This window comes from Eptesicus fuscus, chromosome 2, assembly GCF_027574615.1.
Source record: "Eptesicus fuscus isolate TK198812 chromosome 2, DD_ASM_mEF_20220401, whole genome shotgun sequence".
Classification (NCBI taxonomy): domain Eukaryota; kingdom Metazoa; phylum Chordata; class Mammalia; order Chiroptera; family Vespertilionidae; genus Eptesicus; species Eptesicus fuscus.
In genome coordinates, this window is record NC_072474.1 from 24,022,997 (window position 1) to 24,041,607 (window position 18,611).

Genomic DNA, 18,611 nt, shown 5'->3' on the forward strand with positions numbered 1-18,611 from the left:
ACTGGCTCCTTAGCACACCCTGACCAGTGCCTTCACTTCTGGTCTCACTGCCCCCTCCTCTTCCCATGTTTCCTGGGACCACCTCCCAAATAACCATTCACATTGTTGTAAAAGGTCAGTCTTGACCAACCCAAACAAAGAAATCTATGAGCCTGTCGATGTATGCAAAACCTACACACGTGCCCCCACAGATCTGAAATTAAGTAAAAAACAAATCTTTATCAAGTACCTAGTACGTGCAAACAAAAACAAACAAACCAAAAAACTATGCCCACTGCTGGGAGCAGAGGAAAACCAGGATCCAGTGCTAGGTTTTGCAGTACCGAACAAACGATTAAAGGAAAGTTTGAGAGTTATTTTATTTTTCACTTCAACCTATCACTAACTCATCAAATATTCAGAGAACCTACTATTTGAAGCCACTGCATTTGCCCATTAGGGGAGGTACAATTATGCATCCATATGGGCTGTGACCACAAGGAGGGAAACAGAAGCCGGGAGTATGAAACCTGCCAACTTCCTGCCTTCCTCCCTAAAGATATGAATACCTCACCCTTCCTGGGTTCCTTCACTCCCAACTCAGTAGGTCTCCCTCAGCCTCCTTCTCCTTTCACCTGTGTCCTGGATCCCATTCCCTCCTGCCTCTCCACTCACTATCCTTTGTTTCTCTCCTCTATCTTCTACCTCAAAATGTCAGCTTCTCCCCCAATTTTAAGACAAACAAAGCCTGACACTACGCCACTCTTTCTTCTTCCATTCAGAGCCATTCTAACTAATTAATTAACCTTTATGCATCATGTCTCAATGCAGCTGGCCAGTGTGGCTCAGTGGGTTAGAGTGTCGTCCTGTGCATGTTTCTCTCTCTCTCTCTCTCTCTCTCTCTCTCTCTCTCTCTCTCTCTCTGTCTCTCCCTACATACCTCCTTCCCTTCCTTCCACTCTCTGAAACCAATGGGCGAAAATATCCTTGGGTGAGGATTTTTTTAAAAATCTTTATGTATCCTTTCAACCTGATCATGACATAATCAGAGCTTCACTGCTAACTGTCTGTGTGACCTTAGTCAAGTTTCTAAACTACTCTGTTCTTACTTTTCCCCACCTGAAAAATAAAGGCAAAATAACAGGACCTGCTGGTTGTTGTGAGAATTAAATGAGGTCACCCAAATAAAGTGCTTAGAACATTGCTGACACAAAGAAATTTGCTTGATACACGTTAGTTCATTATTGTCATTAACTTGGAAAGTGCGAAAGGGTTCAGAACAGGAGGAAGCTAGAGGAAGCGGAGCGCTGCTCAGCAGCCCACACAGAGGGACAGAAGGACAAGGACAATGGAGAACCGGAGTTTCCTCCCCCAGGACGTAGGTGATGCGACGGAGAGAGGTATGCTCTTCGGGGTCAGCACACTCGCAGTCACATTCTGGTTCCCCCATTCACTAGCGATGCTGCCTGGGTTAAACTAATCACCCTAGCCTCAGTTTGCTCATCAGTAAAATGGGGATCATAATGCTTTCTGACAGAGTTGCTGTGCATTTCTAAATGAAATAATTTATATAAAGTGCACAACGTGTCACGTGCATGTAGTAAACACTCCAATGTTAACGCCCTCCCTCCCTGTCCAAGTGAAAAGCCTAACAATTGGTACAAACAGAGTGACTGGGTCTTCCTCCACGCACTGAGGTTTTGAAGCACGTGATGCCTTTCTTAACCAACACATCCCAGCTGGTGAATTAGAGCTCCTGCTTGGCCTCGGAGTCAGAAGGCCACGATCAGGAATGAGCTCTGGTCCTTACCGGCTAGCTGACTGCTAAGCGTCAGCTTTTTTGTGTAGTGAAAGGTAGATGGTAATACCTACCCATCCCGCCTCAAGAGGTTGTTGGAAGGATCTGAAGAAGGATCTGAAAGTGATTCATTCATATGGTTAAGGATCCGAAAGTGCTCTGTGACCTTTATTTGGTTTGTAATTGGAATACTTTGTCTTCAAATTATTTCTTCTTTTGATGTCAGTTTCAATTCTTTTGGAAAGGGTCCTTGTCTTTTCATCTCCTTCTACTCTCACTTTTGTTCAGCCTGATTTCCACTGCTGTCCTCTGGGGACCAACCTAACCATACATTTTTTTCATCCAACAATGCGTGATGATAGCCAAGAGGTACGATGTCACCACCGTTCTCATTTGACATCAGTTTTACTCCCTCTCCACTGTGAAGACACACTCTACTTCAGAAGCTACTTTCCTATGTTCAACTCACCTGTGGCCTCAACTCACCTTCTTCCCCCTTAGCCGCTCAAGGTTCAGTCTCAGAGGCCACGTTGTAGGGTGTGAGCATCTCTTTCCAGTGTGTGTGCTGACACAAAACAGATCCATCACCTCTTCCACATAACAACTTGGATATAACTATGATCCCATCTCCTTTGTCTTTAACTGAGATTGAGCACTTTTGATTATTTAAAGTTCACATTTAACCTGTGATGACTTTCCTACTGAGAAATTGGGTCCAACACGCTTAGAAGACACCAAAATGCATGCAACAAAGCAATTATTTTACCAATATCTGCAATATCCTCCACACACAGATTATAGAAAAATCTGATGTCGCTTGCAACAATAACAAGAAAAACAGAAAAATATAAGAGTAATTAGAAATGAAAGGTGACAAGAACTTGGTTTTGCTCAACAACTGCAGAGAGATGAGAGAATAGAAATAAAGAAAAGTAGAAATATTATAAGGAAAATCTTGTGAAAATTAAAACTAGTAAGGGAATGGCAGTGGGGAATTATTTCTTGAAGAAATCCTACATTGATATTAAACCACTCATTCATTCAGCAAATATGAATTGCTTCTTTTCTAAAATAGACTATGTTTATTATTAACTTTTATTTACACTAGAGAAGAGAAAATTAAAGTTCCAGACTTGAAGTCACAGGACTAGTCAAAGAATTGCAAATCTAATGCATCCTCTAATTCTAGATAGCACTCTCTTTTCAGTGTGTGTGCTGACACAAAGCAGATCCATCACCTCTTTCACATAACAACTTGGATATAACTAAGGACACCACAAATACACTGGTTTGCCCCCTTCTCTGCTCAGGTCATATCACAACGGGATTAACATGTTCAGTTCTGGATGTGTCCAGGGTCTGAACTCTAAATTTTATGAAGGAAAGTTGCAGGACCTGGAGGAAAAGAGAAGCATTGCTTCTTTTTAATAAAACTCTCCATTGGAAGTCAGGATTCTGAGTGCTAAACAGGTTGTTGCACTAACGAGCTGTGAGACTCTGGAAAGATCACTTAACCTGTCAGGAACCCGAATTTTTTAAGCATAAACCAAGGAGGCTGGATGCAGCATGGGTCTGTGCTAAAGATCAAGTTTACACTATTTTTTTTTTTTCACTTTCACTGGCTAGTGAGAGCCTGCTCTTGGCATCTCTTCCCAACTCTGCCCCAGGGACATCAATCACATTGGTAGTTTGAAATCAACCATGGTGGGAGTGTTACATCATGGAAATCGGTAAATGCCACAAATCAATGCTTTTTTTTCTTCTGAGAACCAACTGTTAAGTTTACCAAAACACCAAACCATGCCAATGAACCAAACCATGCCATTTCAAGCTAAACTTCTCTGCTGTGGTCCAATCTCTGCGTCTAAGCAACTTTCACTGTATCCCTGCTTTGATTATATCCCCGCTGAGATCTAAACATCAACACTGAATGCAGTTCTTTCCGCTAAAAGATAGCAGAGCAAGAAGAGTAAGAAGGGGGCCCTGGTCAGGCAGCTCAGTGTTTGGATACCTCAGGGTTGAGGGTTCATTCCCCAGGCAGGGCATATACAAGAATCAGCCAATGAGCTCTGGCCAGTGTTCTCAGTGGTTAGAGCGCCCTCCCGTGCACTGAAGGGTCATGATGTTCGATTCCTGGTCAGGGCACATACCCAGGTTGTGAGTTTGATCCCAGTTGGGGTTTGTGGGTGAGGCAACTGATCAATGTTTCTCTCTTTCTCTTTCTCCCTTCCTCTCTCTAGAATCAATGAAAAGCATATCCTCAGGTGAGGATTAAAAAAAACAACAAACAATGAATGTGTGGAACAACAAATCTGTGTTTCTTCCTTCCTTCCTTCCTTCCTTCCTTCCTTCCTTCCTTCCTTTCTTCCTTCCTTCCTTCCTTCCTTCTTTCTTTCTTTTCTTTCTGTTTGTCTGTCTTTCTCTCTCTCTCAAAACAATAAATAAAAAATAAATTAATTAAATTGTAAAAAAACTAAGAAGGGAGAGTGGCTCCTTCTGTTAAGCTTGGCCTGCTGAGTGTGGCACGGGTGTTCACGGCGCTGGTGATGTGGGCTGCTCTCGGGGATGTGGGAGAAAGGGTTCTGAGTGGAAAAGACATTATCCACAAGGAAGAAGGGAGACCTTTCCGTGGGTTTTCTTAGTAAATAAAGAACCAGGGAGGGGTTTCTAAGGAGTCATACACCCGACCTTCTCCTGCTAACTAAGCAGGTATTCTGCTTTTATTCAGACACCTCTGATCATGTGCCACTTAAGCCAAGAAAAGGTAAAATAAGAATTATAGTCTCAAAAAAAAAAAAAAAAAAAAAAACACTGGAAGGGGCTCCCTTGCCCACATTTTTGTTTGTTTGTTTTTTATTCTCTAACGAAACAGATAAACAGATGTGCAGCACCCCCCTGGTTCTCCCGTATTAATGCCTATCAAGAGGAAGACATGCATCAGGGTAAGGTACCCTGCTGTCTCAAGGAGGGAAAAATTTCTCAGCAAATTAAGAACCACTTTCCCCCAAAAGCAGTAACAGTTTAAAGAAAAACAGGGGCTGTATGTGTGCTGCCCAAGGTGGTATCCCTAGCCCCAGGGGTCTACAGCACACTTGATACAAGGCCAGTCTGAATTCAGATGTGCTCTAAATGTAGAATACACCCCAGGTTTTGAAATTTTAATTTTTAATGTTGACTAAAAATATTTTGGATATATTGAGTTAGATAAATATATTCATAAAATCAATGTCACTTGTTTCTTTTTGCTTTTTTAAAAAATATGTTTTTTGTTGATTTTTAGAGAAAGAGAGGAAGAGAGAGGGAGAGAAACATCAATTGGCTGCCTCCTGAACATCCCCTACTGGGGATGGAACCCACAACCTGGGCATGTGCCTTGGCCAGAATACAACAGGCAATTTCTTAGTGCAGGGGATAAGGCTCAACCAATTGAGCCACCCCAGCCAGGCCTCTTTACTTTTTCTAATGTGGCAATGTAATGTGGCCTATTATGTTTCTATTAGAGGCCTGGTGCACGAAATTCATGCACAGATAGGGTCCCTAGGCCTGGCCGGCGATCAGGGCCAATCTCTGGGGTGACCGGCGGGGTGATGGGGGGGCCCCCCCCCCTCTTGCACCCGCCTTGTGCTGCCTAGCGCTGTCTGCTCACCAGCCCCTCCCCCCACCACCGCCACCGGTCACCTCCCTCTGCGGGGCGACCAGTGGGGCGATTGGGGGGCCCCTGCTGGCACCCACCTTGGCCCGCCTGGAGCCTGCAGGCAGGGCAGCTCCTGTGTTGAGCATCTTCCCCCTGGTGGTCAGTGTGCATCATAGCGACCAGTCATTCCACTGGTCATCCTGTTGTTCAGTCTATTTGCATATTAGGCTTTTATTATATAGGATTGCACTGAGCTGAGTTAGAGTCTGGGTTCCAGACACAGCCCTTGAACTGGTCACCCAGCTTCTGTGTGAAGACCTTTAGTGACAGGGAACTTTCTCTTAAGCAGACTATTCTATTGGAGACAGCACACCCTTGGAAGATATATTAACCCTCCTGCATAAACAAGCTTTCAAGATGGACACTGATGTCTAACCCCATGCTGCCGTCTCCACAGCACAGAGCTGCTCACCTTCAGCACCACGTACTGGCTGAGGTGTGAATAGCTTTGCAGCCAGGATTAATGTGAACTTATCTCCTCAGGCTCTAGGAATCTTTTCTCAGCCTTGTTTCTTGGGAAACTTCTCCTTAAATACTTAATATATTGTTTTATTGGACAATTAATTACTACTATGGGGGAAAGTCACAGCTAACACTCATTGAATCACTGCAACCAACGGATGGGGCAGGTAATATTGATAAGCTCCCCATGTTACCGACAGGGAAACCAAAGCACAAAGAAATCAAGTCGCTTCCTGACAGGGTGCAAACCACACTGCCTTCGCCTGTGTTTTTATAATACTACGACTTAATGCTCATTACGATTGAACATTTTCCATGATCAAATACTCTCTCCCTGAAAAGCTTCCTGATTACATGGAAGCTTCTGTCTTACCCATTCCCCCCAGTCCTGGCCCCACCATTATAGCAGTGCATGGAGTGCCATTGGCACCAGTCAGTGTTTGTAGATTTGAGAGAAATGAAGGGGGGTCAGGGATCAAATATTCAAAGGTGAAATCCCTCCTTATCTCAAAAGAGAACTGGAAGCTTTCTATTTTTTCATACCAAAAAAATCATGAACTGATGAAACAACAATAGAAAATGGACATTAATTTTAGAAAGAAAGGCCCCATCCAGGCAATGGGTTTGTAAAGTTATCTTCAATCCTTAAAGCCTGCGTTTTCTAAAATGAAGCAAATATCTTCTAAATGTCTATTTACTTTTTATAATAACAATCTTAAATAAAACACATTCACATCAATTTTCATTAGGTATATAATTTTTTTAAATATTTGATTTTGAATCACAAGAATATGCATTCATTAATAAAGATCATTTATGATCAGAAAGAGAGAGAGAACTGGAGTAAAGAAGAGTAAAAACTCTTCCAGGCGCTCTCGTTCAGAAGTTTCAGTGAGTTAAATCTAAAGCAGTGATTTTCAACCGCTGTGCTGCAAGAATTTTTGAAACATGCGATACTTGACTATTTAGTTAGGGGCATTGACCTCTTTTCCCTTGGATTGCCAAACAAAAAATGACAACAGGCAACACAATAGCCATCTAGTGTGAATGAATCAAATTATACCTATTTTTTTTTTTGTCAGATAGGCAAAAGCTATAATTTTTTTTTTTTTGGTGTGCTGCAGAATTTTAGTAGTTTTTGTGTGCCATGAGATGAAAGAGGTTCAAAACCACCGTTCTAAAGAAATAGAAATGATGCCTTTGAGAATTTGAAAAGCTCTGAATCTGTCCCTCCTGAGTAATCACTAGTCTCCAGAAAAAAAGAAACAAAAAAGAAGAAGAAAAAAAAACACACCACAGGAATAAATCAGTTTGAACCACTTGGACTGCAGAGAAGGATGAACTTTCTAGCAATAAAAACTACGAATGATTAAAGCGGTTCACAGACAAAAAGACAAACTGTGGAAATGACATGGGATGCCTGTGGGGGTTCATCTGTGATCCTGTCCTTAGCTCTCCGATGAGGAGACACACCAGAGCTGCACCCCCTTCAGCCAGAAACACCCGGAACATGCTCAGTGTTAAACAGGAATATTGTGGAATGAAACTAGCGTGCACAGACCACAGAAGAACTCCCTCTAAGGATACAGCAGGGGAGGAACAAGGTTGATGAGAGGAGTCAGGAGGAGGACAGGGGTTCCCTGGGGCTCAGGGCACCTCTGGCCTGAGAAGCAGCGCCCCTGCCCACGCCCAGGCCCCAGGCCGGGCGTCCAGGCAGAGGCAACAGGTTCCCTCCAGAGCTGGTGGCCTGCAGAGCTGGGGGCCAGGGGAGCTGTGCTCTCCTCCTCAGCACAGGTATTGAAAGGAATCGTTGACAAGGACCCCCCAAAAAAAGCGGTGCCATAGAGCCAGGCCACCCAGAGCCGACTTACCCAGCAGCTGCACAGCAACTGGAATGAGAAGCAGCCAAGTCAGGAGCAGGGGCAGCCTCATGGCCCAGAGTGTATCCTCTCTTCCAGGGATGGGGAGGAAGGCGTGCAAAAGAACCAAAGCCAGGAGGGTGCTGGGTCACCCCTTCCCTCCTCAACTCTCAGAGCAGCCCTGCTGAAAGGAAGGGTGGAGGAAGCTCTCACTTTTAAAGGGCTTCTCGAATTAGGGAAAACCTCCAATAAGGAGATATCCTGTCACATGAGGGTGGTTGGAAAAAACAGGAATTCAAAGTTACAACTTTGCTTCGTAAGCGAACTTTTGCGAAGAGCAGATACAGAGGAAGGGGAGAACGGGACACACGTGGGAGAAGCTAAGGAAGAGGGGGAGGTGAACGGGGGGATGGGAGAGAGGAGGGGCGAGCTGGCGGCGGGAGTCAGAAGTGAAACAGCTTGGCACCTCGCAGCCTCTGCCCTGGGGCTGGTGGAGAGCACGCTGGGGGCCATCATTACCTGGTTACCTGGGCCGGACAGGAGGCTCCCTCAAGAAAGCAGCTGAGCCCAGGGTCCCTCGGCAGACAACCCCACCCTATGGGCACAGAAATGGCAGGAGCTAAAAAAGGAGGCTTGGGTAGAAGCATTTTCTTAGTGGCTGAAATCAGTCGCCCTCATTCTCCCTATTCAGTGCTTATGGGTATCTTTTTTTCTTAGAAAGCTGCAAGAGAAACCGATCACACATACGGTAGCTTTGTTCCTTTAGCTAGGAGGAGAGGCTAAACCTAAGTCCTAAGGGAATTACAGTAATGGCCGGGAGGGAGAACGTTCTAGAAGTCTTTCTCTTGAAAGTTCTGGAGAAAACCAGAGAAAGCATCACAAAGGATTTGCAAAAAAGCTTTGCTGTCCAGCCTCCCCCAGGGGAATCCTCTTCAAGTGTGGAAGTGCCCTCTTGCTAGCAGAAAACCTGCTTGTTGGATTAAAAAGACATACTGTGTATAGACTTTACATCACAGGTGACATTCTTTCTTTTTTAAAAAATGGTAACAAATTTATCATTGAGCACAATACTAACCCCTGACCGTCTATTTTGTTATTTTTCAGAAGTAAAACATGAATAAGAACATTTTGAACCAGATATTAGTAGATAGGCAACCCACAACTAGAACGTGGGAAATGTTAGCAATTCAGAAAGAAGCTGCTGCAAGTGTATTTTCTGAAAGTTTAAAGAAGTTTCTCAAGTGGACAGCTCCAAGATTCGCCGTCTTTATGCTGAAGTTATAAAGTTTTCTTCCTGATAAGAAATGTGTTATTCTCTCACTGGCTTGTTGCTGTTGTTGTTGTTGTCATTGTTTTTAACATTCAAAATTGAAGATGATTCTGACAGGAGGAAAAAGATGGTGAAAAGTAGGACGCAGGACAAATGGTTTCTTTTCATTTTTAAGCCTATGCTTAACTGACAAAAAACGTTGGTTACAAAACAGAACAGATGGAACAAGAAATGTTTCTTTCTAAAACATTGCTTCACTGATTTATCATGAAAGAAAAAAAAAAGCATTTTGAATGAGTCATTCATGGCTTTTTCAGGTAAATAAGTTGTATAAATTTAAATTGTTTGGCCTAATTTGGATTTACATCCATTTCAGAAGCAAATACAATTTATTTTTTTAATTTCTTTATTGGTTATGGTATCACATAATTGTCCTCATCCCCCTATTTCCATCCCGAACCCCTCCCCACGTATGCGCAAATACAATTTAATTGAATTTTCTCTATATCACATTCAGGGTGTTTTTGTATTATATAAATGTGTCATATGACCAACTAGGATCAGTGGTAAAATCTGTGGCTTTAAAACAAAAGCAAGCCAACACTCTCACAAAGAAATTTCCCCCATGACCTTGACTTTACTGAAATAAAGATTTATCAGGCTAGAAGAGTGGCCACCAAGTCATTCCACCTAAGCAATTACTGAACTGACAGGAACTGCCTGAAGTAACTATTTTGGACCCTGAACTCTAGTAGAAAACTTGGGGCATCCAGTAGAGAGCTCAGTGGAGAGGCTGGTAAATGTTGGTGATTTTCAGCCTTTCCCGGCGGTAGTGGCTGCCATCCTCCATTCCCCGACTTTGTGGCAGGGAGCAGTGAGGGTGGCAGAATGTTTCCTGGTGCAGCTTGCTGTAAACAGGGCGGACAATGCAGACCTTGTCCTCCAAATGTCAGAGCTGGGTGTTCTGGAAGACCCAATGCTATAAAACTTTTGAGGGAAAAGCATCAGGAAAATCTTTATGAGACTGGATTTGGGAATGATTTTTTTTTATATATATGACACCAAAGCACAGGCAATAAAAGAAAAAGCAGATAAGTTGGGCTTTATCAATATCAAAAGTTTTGTGCATCAAATTTCACTATCAAGAGAGTGAAAAGACAACCCACAGAATGGGAAAAGATATTTGTAGATCATATATCTGATTGAGGAATTACTATCCATCCTATATAATAAAAGGCTAATATGCAAATTGACCCAATGGTGGAATGACCAGTTGCTATGATGTGCACTGACCATCAGGGGCCAGACACTCAACGCAGAAGCTGTCCCATGGTGGTCAGTGCGCTCCCACAGGGGGAGCGCCACTCAGCCAGAAGCCCTGAGCTGGGCTCAAGGCTGGCAAGCGCTGCCGTGGTGGTGGGAGCCTCTCCCACCTCCACGGCAGTGCTAAGGATGTTTGACTGACGGCTTCTCCAATGATGTTTGACTGAAGCCGTTTGACTGACGGCTTCTCCAATCACTTGGACATCCCCCAAGGCCTCCCAGGCTATGAGAGGGCTCAGGCCAGGCTGAGGTACGCCCCCCCCCCCCCCCGAGTGCACAGATTTCATGCACCGGGCCTCTAGTAATATGTAAAGGAGTTCAACTCAACAGCAGCAACAACAACAAAGCAAAGCATTGCAACAAAGCAACACTGGTGCATTGCTGGTAGGGATGTAAAATGGCATAGCTACTGTGGAAAACAGTTTGGCGGCTCCACAGAAAGTTAAACATAGAATTGCCATATGATCCAGCAATTCTCCTTCTAGGTATATGCCCCAAAGAACTGAAAACAGAGACTCAAATAGATATTTGTACACCATTGTTCATAGCAGCACTTATTCACAGTAACCAAAAGATAGAAGCAACTCAAGTGTCCATCAGACCCATGAATGGATAAATAATCTGTATGTATATATATATTTAAATATTATCCTATAGAATAAAGAGGTAATATGCAAATTGACCATCATGGCCTCGCAAAAAATGGCCACCCCCTTGTGGTCACAAGATGGCCACCACAAGATGGCTGACAGGGGAGGGCAGTTGTGGGCGATCAGGCTGGCAGGGGAGGGCAGTTAGGGGTGACCAGGCCTGCAGGGGAGGGCAATTGGGGGCAACCAGGCCAGCAGGGGAGGGCAGTTGGGGGTGACCAGGCCAGCAGTGGAGGACAATTAGGGGTGACCTGGCCTGTAGGGGAGGGCAGTTGGGGGCAACCAGGCCTGCAGGGGAAGGCAGTTGGGGGCAACCAGGCCTTCCAGGGGAGGGCAGTTGGGGTGACCAGGCCTGCAGGGGAGGGCAGTTGGGGGAGACCAGGCCTGCAGGGGAGGGCAGTTGTGGGCGACCGGGCCTGCAGGGGAGAAAGGGCAGTTGGGGGGACCAGACCTGCAGAGAAGGGAAGTTAGGGGTGACTGGGAAGGAAGGGGAGGGCAGTTAGGGGTGACCAGATGAGCAGGGGAGGGCTGTTGAGGGCAACCCGGCCTGCAGGGGAAGGCAGTTGTGGGCGACCAGGCCTGCAGGGGAGGGAGGGCAGTTGGGGGGACCAGGCCTACAGGGGAGGGCAGTTGGGGGAGACCAGACCTGCAGGGGAGGGCATTTGGGGGCGACCAGGCCTACAGGGGAGGGAGGGCAGTTGGGGGGACCAGGCCTGCAGGGGAGGGCAGTTGGGGGCAACCAGGCCTGCAGGGGAGGGCAGTTGGGGGCGACCAGGCCTGCAGGGGAGGGCAGTTGGGGGTGACCAGGCCTGCAGGGGAGGGCAGTTGGGGGAGACCAGGCCTGCAGGGGAGGGCAGTTGGGGGCAACCAGGCCTGCAGGGGAGGGCAGTTGGGGGCGACCAGGCCTGCAGGGGAGGGCAGTTGGGGGTGACCAGGCCTGCAGGGGAGGGCAGTTGGGGGAGACCAGGCCTGCAGGGGAGGGCAGTTGGGAGCAACCAGGCCTGCAAGGGAGGGAGGGCAGTTGGGGGGACCAGGCCTGCAGGGGATGGCAGGGGTGACCAGATGAGCAGGGGAAGGCAGTTTGGGGCAAGCAGGCCTACAGGGGAAGGCAGCTGGGGGCGACCAGGCCTGCAAGGGAGGGCAGTTGGGGGGGACCAGGCTGGGAGGGGAGGGCAGTTAGGTGTGACTGGGCCAACAGGGGAGGGCAGTTAGAAGTGACCAGGCCAACAGGGGAGGGCAGTTGTGGGAGACCAGGCCTTCAGGGGAGGGCAGTTAGGGGCGACCAGGTTGGCAGGGTAGGGCAGTTAGGGGCAACCATGCCAGCAGAGGAGGGCAGTTGGGGGCGACCAGGCTGGCAAGGGAAGGCAGTTGGGTGCGATCGGGCCTAAACCGGCAGTCGGACATCCCCCAAGGGGTCACGTATTGGAGAGGGTGCAGGCTGGGCAGAGAGACACCCTCCCCCGTGCACAAATTTTGTGCGCCAGGCCTCTAGTTTATAATAATAAAAGCATAATATGCTAATTAGACCAGATGTCCTTCTGGACAACCTTCCGGATGAAGCCAGGGCTGCAAGGGAAGCCCAGGTACTGGGTGCCAGAGTGAAGCTGGTGCTGGCAGCAGGGGAAGGAAGGCCTACTCTTGAATGAATTTCGTGCATCGGGACTCTAATTTAGCCATAAAAAAGAATTCTGCTACCTTCTACAACTTGTACAACCTTGAAAACATTGTGCTAAGTGAAAGAAACCAAATACAAAAGAACAAATATTCTATGATTCCAATTATATGATGTACGTAGGATAGGAAAATTCATAGACAGAAAGAATAGAGGTCACCAGGGACTGGTGGCGGGGAGGGGCAGAGAGAGTGAGCATTCTTGTTTAAAGGGTACACAACTTCTGTTTGGGATAATAAAGTATTCTGAAAATGAGCAGTGGTGATAGTTACACAACATCGTGAAAATACTTAAAGCTACTGAATTGTACATGTAAAAATGGAAAGAATGGTAAGTTTTATGCTGTGAATATTTTACACAATAAAAATAAAATACAACTCTTAACCATCCTTTTTATATCCTTTTTCTATGTTTTGGTTCTGGCTTTTGCTCTTTTGCTTAGTTATTGATGATGATGGTTGTTTTTAGCTAGTATTTTCTTCAAGCTAAAAAAGTATTTTTATAAAATAAAGAGAATCTTTACTAAAATGTCTAATATTTTAAACAGTAAAAAATAAAATAAAGTAATAGAGATGATAAAAAAAAAGAAAATCTTTTTTTTTAATTCGCAAGACAATTACTGAACTATTTCATTTCCTCCTAGTCATTCTCTGTCGCAAACATCATGTACTCACACCCACTCAATTCCATATAAGATGAACTTCGAGAACTCTTTGTTTTGAAATAGTTCCAAGAAAACTATTCTCAACAAATTCTATCATTTTAACCAGTAAACTGGTAATGGATACACAAATTTGTTTTGTTCAAGGAAACCTACTTTTTAATGGACAAATTTGCACAAATGGTTTCAAGATAATTTTGACTCACTCAGAAACAGAAGATATAATGAGGCAGCTGAGTGAAAATTTAAAAACTTAAAAGATGGAACACTTTTCTAAACTGAATTTATTGGAGTGAAATTGGTCAACAAAACCATACAAGTTTCAAGTGTACAACTCAATAAAACATCATCTACACACTGCATCTGGCGCTCAGCACCCACAGTCAAATCTCTTTCCACCACCATTTATCCTCCCTTTTCCCATTTCCACCTCCTCCCTCCTTCTCTCTGGTTATCACCAACCATACTGTTGTCCATGTCTAGGTGTCATACATATGTGTGTGTGTGTGTACTTTTTTGCTTAATATATTCATTTTTTTCACCCAGACCCCAACCTCTCTCACCTCTGATAGCTGTCAGTCTGTTCTATGTATCTATGCTTATGTTTCTATTTTGTTAAATTATTTTGTTGCTTAGGTTCCACATATAAGTGAAATCATATGTTATTTGTCTTTCTCTAACTATCTTATTTCACTTAGCATAATAATTTCCAGGTCCATTCATGCTTTTGCAAAAGATAAGATTTTCTTCTTAGTTTATGGCTGCATAGTATTCCATCCTGTAAATGTCCCACAGCTGTTTTATCTATTCATCAAATGATAAATGCTTGTTATCGCTTCTCGGCCTTTTGGCTAAGATCAAGTGTAAATGATAAATGCTTGGGCTGTTTACAGATCTTAGCTAGCCTATCTCATAAAAGAGTAATATGCAAATTGACCATACCTCCACTACACCCACAAGCCACACCCACCAGCCAATCAGGAATGAGTATGCAAGTTAACCCAACCAAGATGGCTGTGGCCACAGAGAGAGCAGGAGGCTTGGGTTTCCCTGGCAATTGAGGAAGCCAAGCTTTCCACCCACTCTGGCCTGCCTTGGCCTTCTCTTAAGGCTACAAAGTTTCAATTATAGAAGATAAATAAATCCCAACAAAAATAGCAGCAGCCATGGAGCTGGAGAGAGCAGGAGGCTTGAGTTGCCCCCGGCGATGGAGGAAGCCAAGTTTCCACAGCCCTGGCCTTCCTTGCCCTCTGCTTAAGGCTACAAAGTTTCAATTATAGAAGATAAATAAATCCCAGATACCAGGGCCTCCGCTTGGGTCGCTGGGGGGCGTGGCCAGCCTGCAAACCACCACAGGCCCCTCGCCCAGGCTGCCCCACACCCCAAGGGAACCCCCACCCTGAACCAGCTGCCCCCCACCTGTGCACCAGGCCTCTATCCTATCTAATCCTATATAATAAAAGAATAATATGCAAATTGACCGTCACTCCAACACACAAGATGGCTGCCCCCATGTGGTCAAAGATGACTGCCCCCATGTGGGCACAAGATGGCCACCATAGATGGTCAGCAGGGGAGGGCAGTTGGGAGGGACCAGGCCTGCAAGGGAGGGCAGTTGGGGGCAATCAAGCCTACAGGGGAGGGCAGTTAGGGTTGACCAGGCCGGCAGATGAGGGAAGTTGGGGTCGACTGGGCCTGCAGGGAAGGGCAGTTGTGGGGACCCAGGCCTGCAGGGGAGAGCAGTTGGGGGGGACCAGGCCTGCAGGGGAGGGCAGTTAGGGGTGACCAGGCCTGCAGGGGAGGGTAGTTAAGGGCAAACAGGCCAGCAGGGGAGCAGTTAGGCATCAATCAGGCTGGCAGGGGAGTGGTTAGGGGGTGATCAGGCTGGCAGGCAGAAGCGGTTAGGGACAATCAGGAAGGCAGGCAGGCGAGTAATTGGGAGCCAGCAGTCCTTGATTGTGAGAGGGATGTCCGACTGCTGCGCCTAAACGGCAGTCGGACATCCCTCAAGGGGTCCCAGATTGGAGAAGGTGTAGGCTGGGCTGAGGGACAACCCCCCCCCCCCGTGCACGAATTTCATGCACCGGGCCTCTAGTTGTAAATAATGCTGCTATGAGCATAAGGGTGCATATATTCTTTCTAATGGGTGCTTCAGGATTCTTAGGATATATTCTCAGAACTGGAATTTCTGGGTCAAATGGAAATTCCATTTTTAATTTTTGAGGAAACTATACTATTTTCCAGAGTGGCTGCACCAATCTGCTTTCCAACCATGTACTAGGGTTCCCTTTTCTCCACATGCTCACCAGTACTTGTTGTTTGTTGTTTTATTAATGATAGCAATCTGGTAGGGGTGAGTTGATACCTCATTGTAGTTTTAACTTGCAAATCTCTAACGATAAGTGACATTGAACATTTTTTTCATACATCTCTTGGCCATCTGTATATCCCCTTTGGAGAAGTGTCTATTCAAGGCCTTTGCCTATTTTTAAAATTGGATTGTCTGCCTTTTGTTGAGTTGTACTATGACTTCTGTATATATTTTGGAAATTAAGCCCTTATCAGATGTATTATTGGTGAATATGTTCTCCCATACAGTGGGCTTCCTTTTCACTTTGATGATGGTTTCTTTTGCTGCACAGAAGTTTTTATTTTGATGTAGTCCCTCTCATTTGTTTACATTTTCCTTTTTTTCTCTTTCCCTAGGAGATGAATCGGTAAAAATTCTGCTACATGAGATGTCTGAGATTTTACTGCCTATGTTTTCTTCAAGGATTTTTATGGTTTTGTGACTTATATTTAATTATTTTATCCATGTTGAGTTTATTTTTGTGTATGATATAAGGTGGTGGTGCAGTTTAATTTTTTTGTACATACCTGTCCAATTTTCATAACACCATTTATTGAAGAGACTGTCTATACTCCAATGCATGCTCCTGCCTCCTTTGTCAAATATTAATTGACCATAGTGGTGTGGGTAGATTTCTGGGGTTTCTGTTCTGTTCCATTGATCTATATGCCAGTTCTTGTGCCAATTCCAGGAGGCTTTAATTACAATGGCTTTGTAGTATAGTTTGATATCTAGTATTGTGATCCCTCCAATTTTGTTGTTCTTTCTCAAGATTTCTGAGGCTACTCGGGGTATTTTTTGGTTCCATATAAATTTTTGGAATATTTGTAATAGACTTGTGAAATATACTGAAGGTATTTTAATAGGATTGCATAGAATCTATAGATTACTTTGGGTAGTATGAACATTTTATTGATGAATATGGTATATGCTTCCACTTGTTTGTATTTTCCTTTATTTTTTCCTTTCTTTTTTAATGTCCTATAATTTTCTGAGTACAGGTCTTCTGCTGCTTTGGTTAAATTTATTCCTAGGTATGTTATTTTTTGTTGCAATGTTAAATGGGATTGTTTTTTTAGTTTCTGCTTCTAAGAGCTCATTATAGGTGTACAAAAATGCCATCAATTTCTGTATACTCTTTTTTTTTTTTTTTTTTTTGGCTTTTAAAAACCTTCCAGTTTATTTGCTTGTTATTGTTGTATTTAAATCAGAGTTTCTAAGAACTATTTTTGAAAAATAAATTTAACATAGTTTTCACAATCTTTCCAGAAAAGCAGTTTGGATTTTTTTTTTTTAATTTCTTTATTGATTAAGGTGTCACATATTTGTCCTCATCCCCCCATTCCCATCCCACCCCTCTCCCCACGCATGCCCCAATCCCCTGTTGAACTTAACCGTTGGATAGGCTTATATGCATGCATACAGGTCCTTTGGTTGAACTCTCCCCCTCCCCCCACCCTTCCTCTACCCTCTTCTATCCTCCCTCTGAGGCCCGATAGTCTGATCGATGCCTCCTTGCTTCTGGTTCTGTTCTTGTTCCTCAGTCTATGTTGTTCATCATTTCCTCTAGATGAACGAGATCATATGTCACTAGATATATACTAATAAGAACTGAATGTGAGACGAGCAATAATATTTATGCTGACAGGCAAATGAATCAATCTGTAGCGAGCTTCCCCCTGGACCAACAGTTCTTTTGAGACCCAATTTCAATGTCCAGTAGTTCCTTATGTGTACATGTCAGCACTGACCCCTCAGCTCTGGATGGTGGACAAATGGTGGTAACGGAGGTCCGACTCCCTCTGGTTTGGTCTCGGCCGAACCCAGGGGCACGGCGTCACCCGGACTAAGGGGCATGTGGCCTCACCCATACCCAAGGGGCACGTGGTCTCACCCGGGCCTGGGACCCAGCCTCACCCGGATGGATCCAGGGGCGCACGGCCTCACCCGGACCCAGGATCTGGCTTCACCCGTACCCAGGGACACTTGGCCTCTCCCAGACCCAGGGGCACGTGGCCTCACCCGGGCTTAGTTGCACAAGGCCTCACCTGGATCCAGGGACACATGGTCTCTCCCGGACCCAGGGACGCTTGGCCTCTCCCAGACCCAGGGCCACTTGGGCTCACCCGGGCCTAGGTGCACGAGGCCTCATCCGGATCCAGGGACGCATGGTCTCACCCGGACCCAGGGACGCTTGGCCTCTCCCAGACCCAGGGGCACGTGGCCTCACCCGGATCCAGGGACACATGGTCTCATCAAGACCCAGGAACGTTTGGCCACTCCCAGACCCAGGGCCACTTGGGCTCACCCGGGCCTAGGTGCACGAGGCCTCACCCAGATCCAGGGACACATGGTCTCACCCGGACCCAGGGACGCTTAGCCTCTCCCAGACCCAGGGGCACGTGGCCTCACCCAGGCCTAGGTGCACGAGGCCTCATCCGGATCCAGGGACACATGGTCTCACCCGGACCCAGGGACGCTTGGCCTCTCCCAGACCCAGGGCCACTTGGGCTCACCCAGTCCTAGGTGCACGAGGCCTCATCCGGATCCAGGGACGCATGGTCTCACCCGGACCCAGGGACGCTTGGCCTCTCCCAGACCCAGGGCCACTTGGGCTCACCCGGGCCTAGGTGCACGAGGCCTCATCCGAATCCAGGGACGCATGGTCTCACCCGGACCCAGGGACGCTTGGCCTCTCCCAGACCCAGGGCCACTTGGGCTCACCCGGGCCTAGGTGCACGAGGCCTCACCCAGATCCTGGGACACATGGTCTCACCCGGACCCAGGGATGCTTGGCCTCTCCCAGACCCAGGGCCACTTGGGCTCACCCGGGCCTAGGTGCACGAGGCCTCACCCGGATCCAGGGACGCATGGTCTCACCCGGACCCAGGGA

The 18,611-nt window shown here is 46.0% G+C and overlaps 1 protein-coding gene and 1 long non-coding RNA gene across 5 annotated transcripts in view; one reads left to right on the forward strand and one right to left on the reverse strand.

Moving 5' to 3' along the window:
* MRC1 (mannose receptor C-type 1) overlaps positions 1-7,960 on the reverse strand; it is a 120,287-nt gene extending 112,327 nt beyond the window's left edge. For all 4 annotated transcript variants that reach the window (XM_054725901.1, XM_054725899.1, XM_054725900.1 and 1 more), the window contains exon 1: positions 7,805-7,960. In XM_054725901.1, coding sequence (XP_054581876.1) covers positions 7,805-7,865 — 61 coding nt within the window. In that variant the 5' untranslated portion in view covers positions 7,866-7,960. The remainder of the gene's footprint in view (positions 1-7,804) is intronic.
* Positions 7,961-8,686: 726 nt separating this feature from the next.
* Positions 8,687-9,112, forward strand: LOC114234222 (uncharacterized). The gene is made up of 2 exons (XR_003620412.2): positions 8,687-8,808; positions 8,897-9,112. It is a non-coding gene; the product is annotated as an uncharacterized LOC114234222 (long non-coding RNA).
* Positions 9,113-18,611: the final 9,499 nt, after the last annotated feature.